We start from the raw sequence: 24,791 nt of genomic DNA on the forward strand, positions 1-24,791 counted from the left end.
ATTTACTTGTAAGACCCACACATAACACAACATGCTCACTGAACTTTTTCTTTTTTAAATGTCCAAGCACTGCGCATAATTAAAAATGTAAAAATGTAAAGAAATCTGTCCTACCAAAGACCAAGGATAGCTCAGTGGTTAAGACTGCTGACCCCGAATTGAAGGTGTTGGGTTCAAACCCCACTCTGGTTGATGGTATTTTGTTCCACCTCATCATACTTTACTGAGTCAGGAGTCCTTGATTACATTTGTGTATGAGAAAAAAATACTTTCTCTACAAGACCCAGGATAGCCCAGTGGTTATCCTCAGTCTTGTTGTAAGTGTAGTCTGAAAAATACAAGACTTGAAGCAAGTAACCACTGACTTGTAACGACCGAGCACACAACTGTGTGATACATGATGTCTGATACATGATGTATGATGTGTGATACATGTGTGATACATGATGTGTGATACATGATGTGTCATACATGTGTGATGTATGATGTGTGATACATGATGTCTGATACAAGTGTGATAAATGATGTGTGATGTATGATGTGTGATACATGATGTGTGATACATGTGTGATGTATGATGTGTGATACATGATGTGTGATACATGATGTGTGATGTATGATGTGTGATACATGTGTGATAAATGATGTGTGATGTATGATGTGTGATACATGTGTGATGTATGATGTGTGATACATGATGTGTGATACATGTGTGATGTATGATGTGTGATACATGTGTGATACATGTGTGATGTATGATGTGTGATACATGATGTGTGATGTATGACGTGTGATACATGTGTGATGTATGATGTGTGATACATGATGTGTGATACATGTGTGATGTATGATGTGTGATACATGTGTGATACATGTGTGATGTATGATGTGTGATACATGATGTGTGATGTATGACGTGTGATACATGTGTGATGTATGATGTGTGATAAATGATGTGTGATACATGATGTGTGATACATGTGTGATGTATGATGTGTGATACATGTGTGATACCTGATGTGTGATGTATGGCGTGTGATACATGTGTGATGTATGATGTGTGATACATAATGTGTGATACATGATGTGTGATACATGATGTGTGATACATGATGAGTGATGTATGACGTGTGATACATGTGTGATGTATGATGTGTGATACATGTGTGATGTATGATGTGTGATGTATGATGTGTGATACATGATGTGTGATACATGATGTGTGATGTATGACGTGTGATACATGTGTGATGTATGATGTGTGATGTATGATGTGTGATACATGTGTGATGTATGATGTGTGATGTATGAAGTGTGATGTATGTGTGATACATGTGTGATAAATGATGTGTGATACATGACGTGTGATACATGTGTGATGTGTGATGTATGATGTGTGATACATGATGTGTGATACATGTGTGATGTATGACATGTGATACATGTGTGATGTATGATGCGTGATACATGATGTGTGATGTATGACGTGTGATACATGTGTGATGTATGATGTGTGATGTATGATGTGTGATACATGATGTGTGATACATGTGTGATGTATGATGTATGATGTGTGATACATGACGTGTGATACATGTGTGATGTATGATGTGTGATGTATGAAGTGTGATACATGATGTGTGATACATGACTTGTGATGTATGATGTGTGATACATGTGTGATGTCTGATGTGTGATACATGTGTGATACATGCTGTGTGATACATGATGTGTGATGTATGATGTGTGATACATGATGTGTGATACATGTGTGATGTATGAAGTGTGATGTATGAAGTGTGATACATGATCATCATGTATCACACATCATGATGATGTGTGATACATGACTTGTGATGTATGATGTGTGATACATGATGTGTGATACATGTGTGATGTATGATACATGATGTATGATGTGTGATACATGTGTGATGTATGATGCATGATGTATGATGTGTGATACATGATGTGTGATGTATGATGTGTGATACATGATGTGTGATGTATAATGTGTGATAATGATGTGTGATGTATGATGTGTGATACATGATGTGTGATACATGTGTGATGTATGATACATGATGTATGATGTGTGATACATGATGTGTGATGTATGATGTGTGATACATGATGTATGATGTGTGATATATTTTAAAGTTCTTTACACGTTAATTACTTTCCCTAGTCATTAATTCTATTAGTCACTAAATGACTTCTTTGGTTAAGTAACAAGTAACTATAATTACTTTTTGAAAGTAAATTTCACTCCAATGTGGTGTTTAAAATACCGATACGTATCATATATCACGATACCGGGATATCAGTTTTGGTCCTTCTCACCTAACCCTAATCTGGACAATAGAGCGCATCGGCGTATAAATCACACCCACTAAATTTTACAGATTATTTTTTTCTCCCATTATCAGCCACGCCGGACTTAAAGTCACAAATATATACACTGCGGAATTAATATTTACACGGAAATACTTTGTAAATGTTTATTTACTTACCTTCATTGCTTCCAAACGGTGTCCGTGACAGGGCAGTAAAACGGCTGATCAAACAAAACAGAAGTCAAGGTCATGGCTAAAACAGACTCAATAAGGTGACGTTTGGATGAATTTACTGAGGCAATCTGTGAAAGTGAAACAATACAAAAATAATGTAAGTTAATAATACTAACACAGACACTCGTAAACATGTTAGCATATTTAGCAACACTATGATAGCACATACAAATATGCATGAAAACACCCCTACAGACGTCACATAGCAAGTATGAAGAGTTGTAGTTATATTGTAAAGGTCTGCCATAAGTCCTATTTGTCACTTAGACTTAGCCAGAAACTGTTTGGACCGACCACTGTGCCATGATTGCAACTTCTTACCTTCCAGTCTGGTGTTTCCCGAGAGGACATTTTATCTCTGCGCCAAGACGGGCGTGGAGGCGGACGAGTGGATCAGGATCCTCAGATGGAAACTGGTGAGCTTTGATCCACCTTGCATCTTTCTGTCCAGCACAGGACTTGGGTCTTAAAGAGGACTCCAAACTACATTTCAACACACTTCCTCCAGACCAGAGCTTCCCAAACTTTGTCTACTGGAATTAAAGTACAGTGTTTTATGGTCCTATAGTCAAACACAGTGTTACTGTTCAAACTCTGGGTTGTGTCACAACATTATGTTATGTTTTGTTCACGTTTTATGGTGTAGAGTTCGTATTTTCACAATTCGGCATGTACAAACCCCGTTTCCATATGAGTTGGGAAATTGTGTTAGAAGTAAATATAAACGGAATACAATGATTTGCAAATCCTTTTCAAGCCATATTCAATTGAATGCACTACAAAGACAACATATTTGATGTTCAAACTCATAAACTTTATTTTTTTTTTGCAAATAATAATTAACTTAGAATTTCATGGCATTTCAGGGCATGTTCGCCACTGTGTTACATGGCCTTTCCTTTTAACAACACTCAGGAACTGAGGAAACTAATTGTTGAAGCTTTGAAAGTGGAATTCTTTCCCATTCTTGTTTTATGTAGAGCTTCAGTCGTTCAACAGTCCGCTGTCGTATTTTACGCTTCATAATGCGCCACACATTTTCGATGGGAGACAGGTCTGGACTGCAGGCGGGCCAGGAAAGTACCCGCACTCTTTTTTTTTTTTTTTTTTTTTTTTTTTTTTTTTTTTTACGAAGCCACGCTGTTGTAACACATGCTGAATGTGGCTTGGCATTGTCTTGCTGAAATAAGCAGGGGCGTCCATGAAAAAGACGGCGCTTAGATGGCAGCTATATGTTGTTCCTAAACCTGTATGTACCGTATTTTCCGCACCATAAGGCGCCCTGGGTTATAAGCCGCGCCTTCAATGAACGGCATATTTCAAAACTTTGTCCACCTATAAGCCGCCCCGTGTTATAAGCCGCATCTAACTGCGCTAAAGGAATGTCAAAAAAACAGTCAGATAGGTCAGTCAAACTTTAATAATATATTAAAAACCAGCGTGATGTGGGCGCGCATGGAGTCGTATATCAACATGGACGGAGCTGCGTGAAAAAAGCCACCCGGCCTCTTCGCGTAAACTTCCCTTAACCACTCGCTCATCTTTTCTTCATCCATCCCTTCGAGTTAGCTTTTATGATGACGCCGGCTGGAAAGGTCTCTTTTGGCAAGGTCTTCCTTTTGAATATCACCATGGGTGGAAGTTTCTGGCCATTAGCATGGCAAGCTAGAACCACAGTGAAGGATGACTTCTCATTCCCTGTGGTGCGAATATTCACCGTACGTGCTCCCGTTGTATCCACAGTGCGGTTCACAGGAATATCAAAAGTCAGTGGAACCTCGTCCATGTTGATAATGTTCTCTGGCCGGATCTTTTTTTCAGCTATCTTGTTTTTACAATATGCACGGAAAGTAGCCAGCTTTTCTTGAAAGTCTTTAGGCAGTTGCTGTGAAATAGTAGTCCGTGTGCGGATGGAGAGATTGCGCCTTTTCATGAACCGGAAACCTGTCGCTTAGTAGGAGCCATTTTGTGGTCTTTACAGATGTAAACACACAAAGGAAATGAAACGTAATATCCGCGCGCTTCTTCTTCTTCTACGCGGGCGGGTGGTTGCTTACAGTAGAAGAAGAAGCGCTTCCTGTTCTATGGGGGCGGGTGCTTACCTTGGCGGTTGCTTGCGTAGAAGAAGAAGCACTTTCTCTTCTACGGGGAAAAAAGATGGCGGCTGTTTACCGTAGTTGCGAGACCGAAACTTTATGAAAATGAATCTTAATATTAATCCATATATAAAGCGCACCGGGTTATAAGCCGCACGGTCAGCTTTTGAGTAAATTTGTGGTTTTTAGGTGCGCCTTATAGTGCGGAAAATACGGTACCTTTCAGCATTAATGGTGCCTTCACAGATGTGTAAGTTACCCATGCCTTGGGCACTAATGCACACTCATACCATCACACATGCTGGCTTTTGAACTTTGCGTCGATAACAGTCTGGATGGTTCGCTTCCCCTTTGGTCCGGATGACACGATTTGAAATGTGGACTCGTCAGACCACAGAACACTTTTCCACTTTGCATGAGTCCATCTTAGATGATCTCGGGCCCAGAGAAGCCGGCGGCGTTTCTGGGTGTTGTTGATAAATGGCTTTGGCTTTGCATAGTAGAGCTTTAACTTGCACTTACAGATGTAGCGACCAACTGTATTTAGTGACAGTGGTTTTCTGAAGTGTTCCTGAGCCCATGTGGTGATATCCTTTAGAGATTGATGTGGGTTTTTGATACAGTGCCGTCTGAGGGATGGAAGGTCACGGTCATTCAATGTTGGTTTCCGGCCATGCCGCTTACGTGGAGTGATTTCTCCACATTCTCTGAACCTTTTGATGATATTATGGAGCGTAGATGTTGAAATCCCTAAATTTCTTGCTATTGCACTTTGGGAAACGTTGTTCTTAAACTGTTCAAAAAATTTCTCACACAGTTGTGGACAAAGGGGTGTACCTCGCCCCATCCTTTCTTGTGAAAGACTGAGCATTTTTTGGGAAGCTGTTTTTATACCCAATCATGGCACCCACCTGTTCCCAATTAGCCTGCACACCTGTGGGATGTTCCAAATAAGTGTTTGATGAGCATTCCTCAACTTTATCAGTATTTATTGCCACCTTTCCCAACTTCTTTGTCACGTGTTGCTGCCATCAAATTGTAAAGTTAATGATTATTTGCAACAACAAAAAAATAAAGTTTATGAGTTTGAACATCAAATATGTTGTCTTTGTAGCATATTCAACTGAATATGGCTTGAAAAGGATTTGCAAATCATTGTATTCCGTTTATATTTACATCTAACACAATTTCCCAACTCATGTGGAAACGGGGTTTGTACAAACATTGAGTATACGTACACGAAATGTGCATAACTTTAAAAAATGAACATAAACACAAGTCTTTAAATACATTGATAACTTTTATCCATAGCCTTGACACTGTTTTAATGAACACAATGAATCATTGTGATTTCAATATTGATAATAATTGCGATTAATAATTTGGCTATGATTGATGTTAGCCCAGGGTTATGTTCACACTTCCAGTTCGGATTTTTCCGATCTTTTTAGTTCACATTACGAATAAAGCGATTTCCAATGTGAACGCAGTCTGACCCCCCCGCATGCAAACAAACATGAGGTCATGGCACTGCGGTGTTTACACAAGTAAACATGGCTTCCGCTCTCAGTACTGGCACATTTGTGGCAATTTTAAGGATTTTGTGCCATCACCAGAGGTGGGTAGTAACGCGCTACATTTACTCCGTTACATCTACTTGAGTAACTTTTGGGATAAATTGTACTTCTAAGAGTAGTTTTAATGCAACATACTTTTACTTTTACTTAAGTATATTTATAGAGAAGAAACGCTACTTTTACTCCGCTACTTTTATCTACATTCAGCTCGCTACTCATTTTGATCGATCTGTTAATGCACGCTTTGTTTGTTTTGGTCTGTCAGACAGACCTTCATAGTGCCTGCGTTTCAACAAATACAGTCACTGGTGACGTTCACTCCGTTCCACCAATCAGATGCAGTCACTGGTGACGTTGGACCAATCAAACAGAGCCAGGCGGTCACATGACCTGACTTAAACAAGTGTGAAAAACTTATTGGGGTGTTACCATTTAGTGGTCAATTGTACGGAATATGTACTGTACTGTGCAATCTACTAATAAAAGTTCCAATCAATCAATCAAAAGTGTGAAGGAAAAAAAGACAATTTTTTATTTCAACCGTACATCCCGTCAAAAGCCTAAAGACTGACTGCACAGTTCCTGTCTTCACAATAAAAGTGCCGCTCCATCGCGCCTGCGCTTTCAAAATAAGAGTCTCCCGAAAGCCAGCGCAAACAAGCTAGCAAGCTACGGAGTTTGCCGCCAATGTATTTCTTGTAAAGTGTATAAAAACGAATATGGAAGCTGGACAAATAAGATGCCAAAAACCAACCACTTTCATGTGGTATTAGACAGAAAGGAGGAACTTTTTTTCTCCTCCATTTGAAAACGTGGACGCTATCATCACTACTGTCTGATTACAATCAATGCAAGTCATCAGAATCAGGTAATACACCAACTTATATTCTTGTCTTCATGAAAGAAAGGAATCTATATGTGTTAAACATGCATGTATATTCATTAAAACACCTTTAACATGTAAACAAAAGCGGCAAAATAAATAAATATAAATGATATACTGTATATATCAATGTATGTATATATATATATATGTATATATGTGTGTGTGTGTATGTATATATATATATATATATATATATATATGTCTTAATAAGGTTATCCAAAAAATAGTGCTCGATACCGTAGTAGAGCGCAATATATGTATGTGTGGGAAAAAAAATCACAAGACTATTTCATCTCTACAGGCCTGTTTCATGAGGGGGTTCCCTCAATCATCAGGAGATTTTAATGGGAGCATTCACATACCATGGTTTATATAGGGCACAGAGTGTGTGGGTACAGGCTGGCCTAGGGGCGTGGTGATTGGCTCATGTGTTACCTAGGAGGTGTTTCCGTCTGTGGCGGCATGCTGTTACAATTTCGCTGCGCTTGTTGAGGGATGACAGGTCTGGACGGTAAATAATAAACAGTTTCTCTTTCAAGCATAGGTTGCATCTTTTATTACCACTATTGTAAGGTGTGCTGGATGCAAGAATTTGCCATGTTATTGAATATTCAACATTATTGTCTTTGAGGTCCCAAATGTGTTTGCTGAGTTCTGTGGTATTCCGCAGGTTTTGGTTCCTGAAAGAAGCCTTGTGATTGTTCCATCTGGTTTTGAACTCTCCCTCGGTTAATCCTACATATGTGTCGGATGTGTTATTGTCCTTGCGTATTACAAAACAATTGCAAATGAGCCGTCGGCCCCCAGACAGAGCGACTCCAAAACCAACAAAGACTGTAACTGTCGAAAGAAACCTGATTGCCCTCTCAACGGGGGGTGCTTACAAGCATCAGTTGTCTACCAATCTAAGGTAACACGCAAGGACATTAACACATCCGACACATATGTAGGATTAACCGAGGGAGAGTTCAAAACCAGATGGAACAATCACAAGGCTTCTTTCAGGAACCAAAACCTGCGGAATACCACAGAACTCAGCAAACACATTTGGGACCTCAAAGACAATAATGTTGAATATTCAATAACATGGCAAATTCTTGCATCCAGCACACCTTACAATAGTGGTAATAAAAGATGCAACCTATGCTTGAAAGAGAAACTGTTTATTATTTACCGTCCAGACCTGTCATCCCTCAACAAGCGCAGCGAAATTGTAACAGCATGCCGCCACAGACGGAAACGTAACACATGAGCCAATCACCACGCCCCTACGCCAGCCTGTACCCACCCACTCTGTGCCCTACATAAACCATGGTATGTGAATGCTCCCATTAAAATCTCCTGATGATTGAGGGAACCCCCTCATGAAACAGGCCTGTAGAGATGAAATAGTCTTGTGATTTTTTTCCCACACATACATATATATATATATATATATATATATATATATATATATATATATATATATATATATATATATATATATATATATACATATGTGTGTGTATGTTACTCATCAGTTACTCAGTACTTGAGTAGTTTTTTCACAACATACTTTTTACTTTTACTCAAGTAAATATTTGGGTGACTACTCCTTACTTTTACTTGAGTAATAAATCTCTAAAGTAACAGTACTCTTACTTGAGTACAATTTCTGGCTACTCTACCCACCTCTGGCCATCAAAGTCAACATTTTCCGAACTGAATTATTGCGTGTAGAAGTTTAAGAAGGAAGAGGACACGTATTTAGGTTCTGGCACTTTCACGGAATAATTTGCAATATTGTAACATTTATCAGAAAAGATCGATTGATAGACGTTTGGGCAGCAAAACAACAAAAATGATGTGACTTGTGCAATGTTGAGCCTTCTTGTAATGACTATGTCAATTAACGATACACATTCACTCTTCACAGGCACAAAAAGGTCAATGACTAAAACCTGCCCAGCCATGAAGAACGCTCCCAATTCAAGCATTTCCTGATTGCCCCCCGTGTAAAAATGATTTTTGAAAACATATTTTTGATGTGAAATTGAGTTGTTTCCAGTAAGTCAGCAAACACTAAACATTTCTACAGAATAATTCCAATGGATAAAAACCTGAATACTTTTTCCAGCCCTGTTTAATATTGAACACGAATAAACAATAATGAATTACTAACAACGAGCAGTACTGAAATCAAACCTTTATTTCCACTTCTTGCGTTGACAGCCGACATACAGGAAGTAGACCGTCACTTCAAAGTTTAAGTGACTTCCACGACTTGCCTCAGCTCTTCTATTAAAGGCGCTAACTCCTTCTCCAAGCTCATGATCAGGCCTGAGGGCGGAGCACACCATGAGTTCCTTATTAGCCGACTGCCAATCAAACTCACAGGATGTTTACCTGTGTTGGCATTGCTGCTGGCAATGAAACTGACCACCAGGGGTAACCGATTGAACTGCAAAATCTAGAAGGACCAGAAAGATGGCAGCTAAATGCTTCATTGATCTTGTGGAAAAACAACAAAGTGTGGATGTTGAAATAACGGCAGTTTTCCTTGACATTTTAGAGCTGGCAGGTGTTATTTTGCCTGGTTAATTACCCATTAAGACGAGGACTGGGTACCACGGACTATTTGCTCAAAGGAGTCCATTTCCATTGTTGCAACTCCATCTAAGTGCTGCATTTTGACACAACTCACTAGTCTCTTAGAACAATGTGTGGGTTCAAGGAGCACACCCTCATATCTGACAAAACAGAACGTTTAAAATCCAAATTGATGATTGTATATGCTCCCATGTCCTGTGGTGTCCCGCAGGGTTCCATCCTAGGACCAATCCTGTTTTCAGTCTACACCCTGTACATTTAAAAAAATATATAAAATATCATCTTTATGTTGATGATACGCAAATCTATGTGCCTTTACAAAAGAAAAGTGTTTAAAATCACTTTTAAATTGTCTCGAGGACTTATTAAACTTAAATGTCAAACCCTCTTAACAGAATGCTCCCCCCAGTGACCTGGACACCTGATGCCTTTTTTAAAACCCTAAATCACACATCTTGGTTTTAAGATTATTTGAGCAGATTAACTCCTTTTTTTTTAATCATCGTAGACTTTTTTAACAAAAATTAAATCAGTTTTATCTTTTAACGACTTTGAGCAGGTGAGGATGGTGTTCTGCTGACCTCGACTGCAGATGTTGTGGATCGGTGGAGAGAATACTTCGAAGACCTCCTCAATCCCACCAACACGTCTTCCTATGAGGAAGCAGTGCCTGGGGAATCTGTGGTGGACTCTTCTATTTCGGGGGCTGAGGTTGCTGAGGTAGTTAAAAAGCTCCTCGGTGGCAAGGCCCCGGGGGTGGATGAGATCCGCCCGGAGTTCCTTAAGGCTCTGGATGCTGTGGGGCTGTCTTGGTTGACAAGACTCTGCAGCATCGCGTGGACATCGGGGGCGGTACCTCTGGATTGGCAGACCGGGGTGGTGGTTCCTCTCTTTAAGAAGGGGAACCGGAGGGTGTGTTCTAACTATCGTGGGATCACACTCCTTACACCTTTGTCTCGTCTGAGACCAACCACCCGGACAGCTGCTGCAACAATTGGTTTGCATGACCAAAGAATTTCTCTGAGAAACCGTCTCAGGGAAGCTCATCTTGCATGCTCGTCGTCCTCATCGGGGTCTCGACCTGACTGCAGTTCGTCGTCGTCACCGACTTGAGTGGGCAAATGCTCACTTTTGATAACGTCTGGCACATTGGAGAGGTGTTGTCTCAACGGATGAATCCCGGTTTTCACCGTTCAGGGCACTTGGCAGACAGCGTGTGTCGTGTCAACGTTGTGAATCGAGTAGCGGTAAGGGTTGGGTTATGGTATGGGCAGGCGTATGTTATGGACAACGAACACAAGTGGATTTTACTGAAGGCATTTTGAATGCCTTCCCGGTAAGGTCTATTCAGGTGTGCTGGAGAGGAGGCTACGCCGGATAGTCGAACCTCGGATTCAGGAGGAACAGTGTGGTTTTCGTCCTGGTGGTGGAACTGTGGACCAGCTCTATACTCTCGGCAGGGTCCTTGAGGGTGCATGGGAGTTTGCCCAACCAGTCTACATGTGCTTTGTGGACTTGGAGAAGGCATTCGACCGTGTCCCTCGGGAAGTCCTGTGGTGCTCAGAGAGAATGGGGTATCGGACTGTCTGATTTTGGCAGTCCTCTCCCTGTATGATCAGTGTCAGAGCTTGGTCCGCATTGCCGGCAGTAAGTCGGACACGTTTCCAGTGAGGGTTGGACTCCGCCAAGGCTGCCCTTTGTCACCCATTCTGTTCATAACTTTTATGGACAGAATTTCTAGGCGCAGTCAAGGCGTTGAGGGGATCCGGTTTGGTGGCTGCAGGATTAGGTCTCTGCTTTTTGCAGATGATGTGGTCCTGATGGCTTCATCTGGCCAGGATCTTCAGCTCTCGCTGGATCGGTTCGCAGCCTAGTGTGAAGCGACTGGGATGAGAATCAGCACCTCCAAGTCCGAGTCCATGGTTCTCGCCCGGAAAAGGGTGGAGTGCCATCTCCGGGTTGGGGAGGAGATCTTGCCCCAAGTGGAGGAGTTCAAGTACCTCGGAGTCTTGTTCACGAGTGAGGGAAGAGTGGATCGTGAGATCGACAGGCGGATCGGTGCGGCATCTTCAGTAATGCGGACGCTGTATCGATCCGTTGTGGTGAAGAAGGAGCTGAGCCGGAAGGCAAAGCTCTCAATTTACCGGTCGATCTACGTTCCCATCCTCACCTATGGTCATGAGCTTTGGGTTATGACCGAAAGGACAAGATCACGGGTACAAGCGGCCCAAATGAGTTTCCTCCGCCGGGTGGCGGGGCTCTCCCTTAGAGATAGGGTGAGAAGCTCTGTCATCCGGGGGGAGCTCAAAGTAAAGCCGCTGCTCCTCCACATGGAGAGGAGCCACATGAGGTGGTTCGGGCATCTGGTCAGGATGCCACCCGATCGCCTCCCTCGGGAGGTGTTTAGGGCACGTCCGACCGGTAGGAGGCCACGGGGAAGACCCAGGACACGTTGGGAAGACTATGTCTCCCGGCTGGCCTGGGAACGCCTCGGGATCAACCGGGAGGAGCTGGACGAAGTGGCTGGGGAGAGGGAAGTCTGGGCTTCCCTGCTTAAGCTGCTGCCCCCGCGACCCGACCTCGGATAAGCGGAAGAAGATGGATGGATGGATGGACTTTGAGCAGGTAATCCATGCTTTTGTTTCCTCACGTTTGGACTACTGCAACTCCATTGCCTTTTAACTGACACTAAAAACATGAACACATTTTAGCTTCACTGCTCCCACTTCATTTTACAATTCATTTGAAAATACTGTTTGTTTTTTATAAAATACCGTTATATATATCGTATACTGCGATACAACCCCCAAAATACCGGAGTTTCAGTTTTCGGCCCCAGCCCTATTCAAGAGTAAACAAGACGGTGTCCGGGGGAATAGGAAGTGAAAATGTACTTGATATGCATGAAAGTATTGCTTCTTCAAGTGCAAAATCAGGCGCCACCTTACAAGACTCTCAGTTCTACAGAAAGATCTTGATAACTGTGGTGGCGATGGTCCGTTAAAATGGAAGAATATGTGTGAGGCCAGATTTGACATGTATAAGTTATCACACAACTCTTATGCTTAAAGGCCGTTGCTATAGTTATTATCAATTGTGCTGAAGTTGTACTTTTCTATCTGTGCAATCTTGGACTGCGAGTCGTCTCGTATCAGTGTTTGTGTCCAGACTGCCAAGGGCGAACATCGAGTACTGTGACGCAGACAAAGCAGAGACAGGGCGATATCACGAGTGTCAGCACATTTCCATTTCTATATCGTGTCGAACTGTGATTTAACCCGAATAAATAGAGGAGCACGTGGGCTGTGCCTTAGAGCGTAGGTTGGAACTGCAACTAAGAGTACAGCCCAATACGTCTCTCCTCATTGAGCCAAATTGAACTCTGTCTCTGCATGATTCCTTGCTTCTCGTCTGTTTAATAGATGTCATCAGTGTTTGAACCTGACAAAGACCCACGTTTCAGGGTTGCTCGCAGTGAAGGAGTTAAGTGGAGGGCACGAATGCTGCAAAGGCAGAATCTAGGCAATTAAGGACATGTGGTGTAGTGCACAGCACAGAAACATGACATCAAAAGCTCCTCCCTGACCTGGTAACTGTTGTAGTAGCAGATGATACTCTTGTTCTTGGAGAGGCCCAGCTTGCTGCCCTGGTCTGTGGCCAGGGCAAAGGTGGACAGGAAGCCAGGTTTCATAGCAGGACCAGGAGCATTATCACTGGCAACTGCAAGAAAAAAAGCATTTACTGTATCAACATCACACCTGCTCACCTGGTGTATAGTTTGATGTGATGGTAGAGGGCGGCACTAAACACCTGCAGACACAAAGGTGCAGCTAATTATAATGTCATTGCTTATCAGTCCCTCCAGGATGTTGTAATCATTCTGACCAATCTCATTTGTAATAAAACTAAGGCTGAAACGACGCGTCGACGTCATCGGTTACGTAAATACGTCGACGCCGTTTATGTGCGTCGGCGCGTCGCATATTTACGTCACACTACTGTCATGGCGGAGCGCAAAGCAGACGATGCGAGTGAGGGGAAAAAAGCACGCCAAAAGTCGTCAAAAGTGTGGGAGTATTTCAATAAACGGCCTAATAATGTTGTTGTATGCACACTGTGTCGAGCGGAAATGGCCTATCATAGCAGCACAACGGCTATGAACGAACATTTGAAAAGAAAACCCCCGACAGCGTTCTTGCCATCACCATCAACAAGTCAATCGTCCGCGTGCGTATACGTTGTCATTATTACACAAAAACATGAATGTGTCATTTGTATCTGCGTTGTAAATTCATAAACTAAAGCACCGTTTGCTCTGAGAGGCGCGTTTGGCGTGCCTGTTCAGTGTTTACAAAGACGCGCTCCTCTTTAACGCTGTGGAGAGGCGGCGGCGGCGAGCGAGCGGCGAGGCGGGGCGGGGCGCGCCGGGAGCGACGCCGCAAGAGACAGGGGACGACGAGCGAGCGAGGAAGAGGAGCTGAAAAGCGAGGAAAGAAAGAGAAAAGAGTTGGAAGAGAAAAGACTTTGTGTAAAATTAAAAGATTGTAAACCTGGCAAAGCCGTCTGGCGTTCAGTCTGTCGGTCCTGAAAGAACCCCACGGCACAAGACGTGTCACAAACGCTAACGTTAATTAGTTGTGCAAATACCTTTTACAACATTAACAGTTACATATACTATGTACAAACCAACAATTAACTTTCACTTTAATCATACTATCATTGTTGTGTTATTAAGCAAAATAAGCAATACTTTTACTTTTGTTGAAATGTTTACACTGTACACTTTTTTGTATTGGATGTTTAGCTTTATTTTTGCACATTTTAGCAAATAAGCAATACTTTTACTTTTGTTGAAATGTTTACACTTGTTACAGAATATTTCCGTTTTGCACTTTTTTGTATTGGATGTTTATCTTTATTTTTGCACATTTTAAAGCAAAATAAGCAATACTTTTACTTTTGAAATGCTTATACTATTCCAGAATATTAAGATTTGCACTGGATGTTTACTTTTATATTTGCACATTAAAAAGCAAATAAGCTACTTTTAATTTTGTTAAATGTTAAAAGTTTTAAATGTTTACATTGTTACAGAATATTTTGTCATGTTGTTGTCAATGTTGACTGAGTGGCCATACTTTTTTTTTTTGTAAATAAAAGCCATGCCTTTTGAAAAAACTGGCCTACATTTATTTTTTCCTCTTCATTTTAAATAAAAAAAATAATCGGTAAAAGGAAAAATAATCTATAGATTAATCGAAAAAAATAATCTATAGATTAACCGATTAATCGGAAAAATAATCTATAGATTAATCGATAGAAAAATAATCGTTAGCTGCAGCCCTAAATAAAACTCACCGCAATGGTCCAATCAATCTGATGTCTCCCATCATTGCCCAACATCTTCACTTCCTTCTTTACATTGACGGAAATTCATTTGTTCACTAAACATAAATAACCTTTTCACAGTCACCTGTGTTCTGGACTAAAGTACATGTTGGAAAAGAAACATTGGGGAAAGTACGACAATTGGGAGCAATTTAAACCAGTTCCACATCACAAATGATTGCAGATAGACGGTATTTTCCAGACTATTAGCCACTAGCTTGTTTCCTACGCTTTGAACCCTGCACCCTGTAAAACAGTGCGGCTAATTTATGGATTTTTCTTCGCTAAAAGCGTGTTTCTGCTCGAGTGGATTCTTCGTTCATCACCCCAAGCAACGTTTTGTAAGTTGTACAATATAACTAAAACAATTCATACTTACTAAACCGTCCCATGTGTGACATCTGTAGGAGTGTTTTCATGCATGTTTGTACGTGCTATCGTAATCAAGCTGGCGTTGTTAGCATTAGATGTATGCTTTACCATGAATTGATTAACGTGGACCCCGACTTAAACACGTTGAAAAACTTATTGGGGTGTTACCATTTAGTGGTCAATTGTACGGAATATGTACTGTACTGTGCAATCTACTAATAAAAGTTTCTATCAATCAATCAATCAATGCTAAAACGTTAAGGGTCTGTGTTAGTATTAGGGATCTGAGCCGAGGATGTCGTTGAGGCTTGTGCAGCCCTTTGAGACACTTGTGATTAAGGGCTGTATGAATAAACTTTGATTGATTGATGATAATAAATTACAATGGCATTCTTTTTGCATTGCTTCATTTGTGTAAATTCACCAAAACATCACCGTAGAGTTATTGAGTCTGTTTTAGCTGATTGAAAAGCTAGCTTTTGCAGCTAGTGGGTCCACGACCATGACTTCTGTTTTGTTTGATCGGCCGTTTTACTGCCGTGTTCCAGACACCGTTTGGAAACAATTAAGGTATGTAAACAAACATTACCAAAATCTTTCGTACCAGGTTATGGTCCTGTGCGGCTAATATACGTAAAAATATGTATTTCTTCTAAGGAAGGCGAGAAACACTTTATTTCAACAGACTGGCGCCGTACCTGTCGTCAAAACTCCAAAGACCGACTGCACAGTTGCACAATAAAAGCGCTTCTTCATCCTGCCTTCGCTAACAAAATAAGAGTCTCAGAAAGCTAGCGTGCGCAAGCTAGCAAGCTACGGAGTTTGCCGACAATGTATTTCTTGTAAAGTGTATGTATACCAAGGAGTATGGAAGTTGGACGAATAAGATGCCAAAAACCAACCACTTTCATGTGGCATTGGACAGAAAGGAGGACTTTTTTTCTCCTCCATTCGAAAATGCGGACATTATCAGCACCACTGTCTGATTCCAATCAATGCAAGTCATCAGAATCAGGTAATACACCAACTTATATTCTTGTCTTCATGAAAGAAAGGAATCTATATGTGTTAAACATGCTTGTATTATCTTTAAACACTTTTAACTTATTAACAATATTAACTATATGTGTTAAACATGCTTGTATTATCTTTAAACACCTTTAACTTATTACCAATATTAACTATAAGTGTTAAACATGCTTGTATTATCTTTAAACACCTTTAACTTATTGCCAATATTAACTATAAGTGTTAAACATGCTTGTATTATCTTTAAACACCTTTAACTTTTTAACAATATTAACTATATGTGTTAAACATTCTTGTATTATCTTTAAACACCTTTAACTTATTAACAATATTAACTATATGTGTTAAACATGCTTGTATTATCTTTAAACACCTTTAACTTTTTAACAATATTAACTATATGTGTTAAACATTCTTGTATTATCTTTAAACACCTTTAACTTATTAACAATATTAACTATATGTATTAAACATGCTTGTATTATTATTAAACACCTTTAACTTATTAACAATATTAACTATATGTGTTAAACATGCTTGCATTATCATTAAACACCTTTAACTTGTTAACAAAAACATATATTTCATAAATAAGTAAATATAAATGATATATATGAATGAGGTAGATCCCCACGACTTGATCAATTGAAAAGTAGCTCGCCTGCAGAAAAAGTGTGAGCACCCCCGGGTTAGATGGATGATGTGAAATCATGATGATTGGATAAAATGTGCCGGAAATGGTCAAAATTGCAAGGTCGTGCATAATTTGTTGGAATCGGTTGAATTTGTGTTAATTCTTGGACGATCTGAATTTACTAGCGGAGATGTAACAAAGAGGATATAAATGAAGCATCCAAGCAAATGGACACTAGTTTTTAATTTTTTGTATTCCTAACTGCACTAAAAATAAGAAGTGTGAACGCAACCAAAAAAAAACCCGGAAGTTTGCAATCGCGTATCAAAACGATCATGTCAGAATTATTTTCCCCATGACTCAGTTGCTTGGTTAACTGCACTGGTCGGCAACTCCAGTTAAGTGTCTCACGGAGGAAGTTGCAATAATCTTGTTAGCACACAGCTATTACCCAATATTTACAACTACTATGAATGCATAATAACTCCTGAGCAGTGTAGGGATGTCCCGATCCGATATTTGGATCGGATCGGCTGCCGATATTTGCCAAAAATTGCGTATCGGCAAGGCATGGGAAAATGCCGATCCAGATCCAGTTTAAAATAAACTCCGGTCCGTGTTTTCCAACGCACCGATTTGAATAATACATTCCACTTTTCTGCTGCTCCGTAATTTCCGTTCCGCATTTTCCAGCACACCTTCAACACATCCACAATTCTCACGCAGTTGCTTTTAGCTGCTGGCATTACACGACAGGCTCTTCTCACTCTTTCCTGTGTCTCCCTCTCACAGACAGCGAGCGCACCATCTTACACACGTCACATGTGACTGCCACGTCATACGTCACATACGTATACGTCCTCTCCCAGCAGAGAGCGAGGTAGCGGCATGGCTAACGTTAGCTGTGATGCTAGCGCAGCCGCTAAGGTGCGCGCCTGCTCAAACGTCCTCTGCGCACGGCAAATCTATGCCACGCACAAAATCAAATAAAAAAATAAGCGCATAACAATTTTCGACACACGGACACGACAGAGACAACAGTTTTCGTCATCATTGTTCAAATATTGTAACGTCTGTCGAGACGCTTATCTCCATTCGGTGCCACACGCCCACACCATCAAAATGCCGAGGCAAAAATGTCCAGATCAACACCGTATGAAAAAATTAGTGATTTTTTTAGTTGTGATTTCCTTCTCTGCATGAAAGTTTAAAAGTAGCATATATTAATGCAGTATGAAGAAGAATGTTTTAATGTAGACATGCAAGCCTTGAAAGAAAATGTTGAAAATCAAGACTACATTTCCTGCAAATGGGTGCATTTCTACCCTATATTTTAACTTTAGATTTATTCTCATATCAAACTCTTTTGGCTGTCTTTATGACACTTACCCTCCATAATGTAAATAATTCAATGTGATTATCTTGTGTGATGACTGTATTATAATGATAGTATATATGTGATAGTATATATCTGATTCATGAATCAATTTAAGTGGACTCTGACTTAAACAAGTGTAAAAACTTATTGGGGTGTTACCATTTAGTGGTCAATTGTACGGAATATGTACTTCACTGTGCAACCTACTAATAAAAGTCTCAATCAATCAATCAAAACACATAGAATCATCATACTGCTGTGATTATATGCATCAAGTGTTCATTCAAGGCTAAGGCAAAATATCCAGATATATATCGTGTATCGCAATATGGCCTTAAAATATCGCAATATTTAAAAAAAGGCCATATCGCCCAGCCCTAGTTCAATGATGCCATTTCTGTTTGTCATGTATCATTTTGTCTATTTTGTGTTTATCCTTGAATAAACAGGTCAGTTTCTTGTTACCAACCATTGTGTATTATTCAAACTCCCCTAATTCAGCTGGCTAGTTGTTATCAAGAGTACTAAAACCCTTTTCAACATGATTCTGACAACTAAGTAGGCTAAATAACTTTAAACTTTAATACATGCTCGGATAGGCCAGTATCGGTCAGTATCGGTATCGGTCAGTATCGGTATCGGATCGGAAATGCAAAAACAATATCGGTATCGGATCGGAAGTGCAAAAACCTGGATCGGGACATCCCTAGAGCAGTGGAAATGGAGACGGACAATGCTGGTAGTCAAGGTTTGTGAGAGAAAAGCTGAACAGAGATAAATACGGTAGTTGGGTTGAGTTCAAATTGGGTTGAGTTTTTTCTTGCCCTGATGTCGTTTTGGCTTGTGCAGCCCTTTGAGACACTTGTGATTTAGGACTATATAAGTAAACATTGATTGATTGATAGTGAACTGTTTCCAGGACACACACTCCTGGAGTGTCAGGTATCAGTGCGTGCTTGGATCAGCCATATCCTGGCAGCAAAATATCATTTGTCGCGTCAAATAAGTGATCGGGTTCCAGATTGGGTTTTAGTACCTTTGATGACCGGGACTCCATCTCTGTCTGTGACCACGATGGCGTGAATGCCTTCAACACTGCGCGAGAGCAGAAAGTCCATTATTCATACAGGAACTTCTGTAACCTTGGACAAACCGCACTGGAAAAGTTCTTCATACTCACCTTTGTAATTGTTTGAACAGGTACTTCTTTAGGTCCTGTAAAAGAAAAAGAGGAATGTTTACAAAAGTGTCAAAAAAAACAACATATACATGCTCACAATATACCTGTATTTACCAGAATCTCTCTTAAAAATAAAGTACTATTATATAGCAAATATTGTGACAATTTTAGAGACATCTAAAAACTTTGGATTTTGAATGAATGGTCATTTTTCAGGTAGTGTATTTTTGGGACCATAGGGCGCACCGTTTCATCTGACATCACATGGACAAAGATAAGACCTTCTGGAGGAAAGTTCTGTGGTCAGATGAAACAAAAATGGAGCTGTTTGGCCACAATACCCAGCAATATGTTTGGAGGAGAAAAGATGAGGCCTTTAATCCCAGGAACACCATCCTACCGTCAAGCATGGTGGTGGTATTATTATGCTCTGGGCCTGTTTTGCTGCCAATGGAACTGCTGCTTTAAATGGGACAATGAAAAAGGAGGATTAGCTCCAAATTCTTCAGGACAAGCTAAAATCATCAGCCCAGAGGTTGGGTCTTGGGCGCAGTTGGGTGTTCCAACAGGACAATGACCCCAAACACACCTCAAAAGTGGTAAAGGAATCAGGCTAGAATGAAGGTTTTAGAATGGCCTTCCCAAAGTCCTGACTTAAAGGTGTGGACAATGCTGAAGAAACAAGTCCATGTCAGAAAAGCAACACATTTAGCTGAACTGCACACATTTTGTGGTCAAGTGGTCAAGCAGAAGCTTGTGGATGGCTACCAAAAGCGCCTTATTGCAGGTAAACTTGCCAAGGGACATGTAAGCAAATATTAACATTGCTGTATGTATACTTTTCACCCTCACATTTTCAGTAGAGCCATAATAAATTCATAAAAGAAGCAAACTTCATGAATGTTTTTTGTGACCAACAAGTATGTGCTCCAATCACTACATCCATACTACCCAACATTGAGACCTCCAAATTCAGGAGATTTGGGCGGGGGCGGAGTTAAGGGGGAAGAAGTATATTTATAGCTAGAATTCACTGAAATTCAGGTATTTCTTATATATATATATATATATACACATATATATATATGTATATATATATATATATATAGCGAGAATTCACTGAAAGTCAAGTATTTATTTTATATATATATATACACATATACATATATATATATATATATATATATATATATATATATATATATATATATATATATATATATATATAGCGAGAATTCACTGAAAGTCAAGTATTTATTTTATATATATATATATATATATATATATATATATATATATATAAAATAAATACTTGACTTTCAGTGAATTCTAGCTATAGAATTTATATATATATATATATATATATATATATATATATATATATATATATATATATATATATATATATGTATTTTATTATGTATATATATATATGTACCGTATTTTCCGCACCATAAGGCGCCCTGGGTTATAAGCCGCGCCTTCAATGAACGGCATATTTCAAAACTTTGTCCACCTATAAGCCGCCCCGTGTTGTAAGCCGCATCTAACTGCGCTAAAGGAATGTCAAAAAAACAGTCAGATAGGTCAGTCAAACTTTAATAATATATTAAAAACCAGCGTGATGTGGGCGCGCATGGAGTCGTATATCAACATGGACGGAGCTGCGTGAAAAAGCCACCCGGCCTCTTCGCGTAAACTTCCCTTAACCACTCGCTCATCTTTTCTTCATCCATCCATCCCTTCGAGTTAGCTTTTATGATGACGCCGGCTGGAAAGGTCTCTTTTGGCAAGGTCTTCCTTTTGAATATCACCATGGGTGGAAGTTTCTGGCCATTAGCATGGCAAGCTAGAACCACAGTGAAGGATGACTTCTCATTCCCTGTGGTGCGAATATTCACCGTACGTGCTCCCGTTGTATCCACAGTGCGGTTCACAGGAATATCAAAAGTCAGTGGAACCTCGTCCATGTTGATAATGTTCTCTGGCCGGATCTTTTTTTGCAGCTATCTTGTTTTTACAATATGCACGGAAAGTAGCCAGCTTTTCTTGAAAGTCTTTAGGCAGTTGCTGTGAAATAGTAGTCCGTGTGCGGATGGAGAGATTGCGTCTTTTCATGAACCGGAAACCTGTCGCTTAGTAGGAGCCCTTTTGTGGTCTTTACAGATGTAAACACACAAAGGAAATGAAACGTAATATCCGCGCGCTTCTTCTTCTTCTACGCGGGCGGGTGGTTGCTTACAGTAGAAGAAGAAGCGCTTCCTGTTCTATGGGGGCGGGTGCTTACCTTGGCGGTTGCTTGCGTAGAAGAAGAAGCACTTCCTCTTCTACGGGGAAAAAAGATGGCGGCTGTTTACCGTAGTTGCGAGACCGAAACTTTATGAAAATGAATCTTAATATTAATCCATATATAAAGCGCACCGGGTTATAAGCCGCACTGTCAGCTTTTGAGTAAATTTGTGGTTTTTAGGTGCGGCTAATAGTGCGGAAAATACGGTATATATATATATATATATATATATATATATATATATATATATATATATATATATATATATATATATATACATATACATATGAATAAAATAAATACTTGAATTTCAGTGTTCATTAATTTACACTTATACACACATAACACTCCTCTACTCATTGTTGTATTTGAAAGTGCAATGCTTTGCAGCCAGTAGCACAGCCTTTGAAGGAGCATAGGTATGGGCAGTGTAATATTCTGGGTTGGAGTCAATAACCAGGCGAGGTGACCAAGTTACGTCTCTTTACGTCATACTTCAGAACCGACCCTCACACTTGCCGTCAGGGCGCGCAATACAACGTAAACTGTTGGCCAACCAAAAAGTAACCACAGAACACTATACCGTATAGTGTTCTGTGGTTACTTTTTGGTTGGCCAAGCGGACGTGACGACAGGCTGTGCTCACTCAGGTCCGCACGGACCTGGAGGGGGCGTGCCTGTTGTCCGGCTGGAAATCGGGAGGAATTCGAGGGAGGAATATATATATATATATATATATATATATATATATATATATATATATATATATGTTCAAATATGGATAAAACCTCACATCAACCATGGTGGAAAGTGTCCTTTCCTGTCACGTGAAGCTTCTGCTGCCTGTGGGAAGAAAAGGAGAAGTGACAAAAACATAAAGTAGCCTGTAAAATATTGAAGTTCGACGATTTGTTACAATTGAAAACAGCTAAAACTATAACCTGCTAGCCAGGAATGTACAACAATTCTTCTAAACATGAACAGAAAAATGTCATTTAAAACATTTGTACGCACGTACAACACTTAAGACCTTCAGTATATCAGTATGTGGAATTAAATGATGGAATGGATTAAGTAAATAAATCAAACAACGCACTAATATGATCCACTTCAAGAAACTCTTCACACTTAAAGTGTTTACAAAGTACAAAGAAGAAGATAAACATTCGGAATTTATTTCATCCATCCATTCATTTTCTACATAATCTTATTCATCTCATCATACGAAATATAACTTACTTCACCAATTATTATTTATTTATTTGTATTACTTATGGAGTATATTGTGAATACATTGAGAACAGGAAGTGAACAAAAGTGTGAGCAACTGTGATGTAAAAGAAAAGGGGTAGGATTATATAAGCTCTGCTTCTTCCTACTCCTTTTCCAACATGTTGAATAGAGAAACTGGAAATTGTGATGTATCATGTTGTATGCATGCATGTGTGATGTATCATGTTGTATGCATGCATGTGTGATGCATCATGTTGTATGCATGCATGTGTGATGTATCATGTTGTATGCATGCATGTGTGATGTATCATGTTGTATGCATGCATGTGTGATGCATCATGTTGTATGCATGCATGTGTGATGCATCATGTTGTATGCATGCATGTGTGATGTATCATGTTGTATGCATGCATGTGTGATGTATCATGTTGTATGCATGCATGTGTGATGTATCATGTTGTATGCATGCATGTGTGATGTATCATGTTGTATGCATGCATGTGTGATGTATCATGTTGTATGCATGCATGTGTGATGTATCATGTTGTATGCATGCATGTGTGATGCATCATGTTGTATGCATGTATGTGTGATGTATCATGTTGTATGCATGCATGTGTGATGTATCATGTTGTATGCATGCATGTGTGATGTATCATGTTGTATGCATGCATGTGTGATGCATCACGTTGTATGCATGTATGTTCGAAATCAACTCAAACTCGCCTCAACTCAACAAAGAAGAAAAATTATGATAAACACATTCAACATTATTGAAAATTAATGTATATATTTGTAAACGCTATGAAGTGGGAAAAGTGTAGGATTAAATAAGCTCTGCTTCTTCCTACTCCTTTTCGGACACGATGTAAAATGATGTGATGTATTATGCTGTAAGTGTGTTCATGTTCCAAATCAACTAAAGAAAGAAAGAAAGAAAGAAAGAAAGAAAAAAGAAAGAAATAATTACACTTGTAAGGAAATCCACCAAAGCTAACGTCCAAGCTAACTAGCTAACTAGCTAACTAGCTCTCTCGCAATCTTCATTTTAATAAACAAGTACTTGAAATAGGTTCGGAAGAGAAAGCGACACGTTTAGACAAAACACGACACGACCTCACGTACCTGTTCTGTCGTCGGTGAGTCACTTCAGATCCACTTTGTTCGTGCGGAACTAATAATAATAATAATAATAATACAAATGTCAGCAGGTCCCGTATCACGTGACACTGCCGGATGACACGATTGAGCCACGCATGCGCGAAGATTACGTCACTTCCTAGTATTGCAATTTTTTATTTTTTTTTATTTGAATGTTTTGTATATAACAAAAATAGCTTATTTAGGATTAAAAGGGAACAATAGTATAAACATACACAAGGGGTGGATTTAAATAAAAAAAAATGATTTTCGCCACATTTTCACTTTTCTGTCGTTGCAATGAATGACGCACGGCGGCGCTACTAAAGATTTGTTTGATGTACCGTACTTTGAATTTGTTTTTTTTAAAAAAGAAACTTACTTTAACTTGAATATATTTCCGCAGCCGACCAGACATTAGAATTTCAA

The 24,791-nt window shown here is 39.8% G+C and overlaps 2 protein-coding genes across 2 annotated transcripts in view; one reads left to right on the forward strand and one right to left on the reverse strand.

Moving 5' to 3' along the window:
• dapp1 (dual adaptor of phosphotyrosine and 3-phosphoinositides) overlaps positions 1–9,295 on the forward strand; it is a 36,260-nt gene extending 26,965 nt beyond the window's left edge. Inside the window, exons 8-9 of the mRNA XM_061986891.1 lie at positions 2,899–2,986; positions 9,045–9,295. Coding sequence (XP_061842875.1) covers positions 2,899–2,986; positions 9,045–9,062 — 106 coding nt within the window. The 3' untranslated portion in view covers positions 9,063–9,295. The remainder of the gene's footprint in view (positions 1–2,898; positions 2,987–9,044) is intronic.
• Positions 9,296–9,299: 4 nt separating this feature from the next.
• lamtor3 (late endosomal/lysosomal adaptor, MAPK and MTOR activator 3) lies at positions 9,300–24,496 on the reverse strand. Its single transcript, XM_061986892.1, has 7 exons — positions 24,348–24,496; positions 22,783–22,832; positions 19,700–19,734; positions 19,556–19,614; positions 13,305–13,438; positions 9,515–9,578; positions 9,300–9,448 (listed from the first exon to the last, which is right to left on the reverse strand). The coding sequence occupies exons 2-7, from the start codon at positions 22,789–22,791 to the stop codon at positions 9,375–9,377; spliced, it is 375 nt and encodes a 124-aa protein (XP_061842876.1). The 5' UTR covers positions 22,792–22,832; positions 24,348–24,496; the 3' UTR covers positions 9,300–9,374.
• Between the last annotated feature and the right edge of the window lie 295 nt (positions 24,497–24,791).

Source organism: Nerophis lumbriciformis, linkage group LG26 (genome assembly GCF_033978685.3).
Source record: "Nerophis lumbriciformis linkage group LG26, RoL_Nlum_v2.1, whole genome shotgun sequence".
NCBI classification, from domain to species: domain Eukaryota; kingdom Metazoa; phylum Chordata; class Actinopteri; order Syngnathiformes; family Syngnathidae; genus Nerophis; species Nerophis lumbriciformis.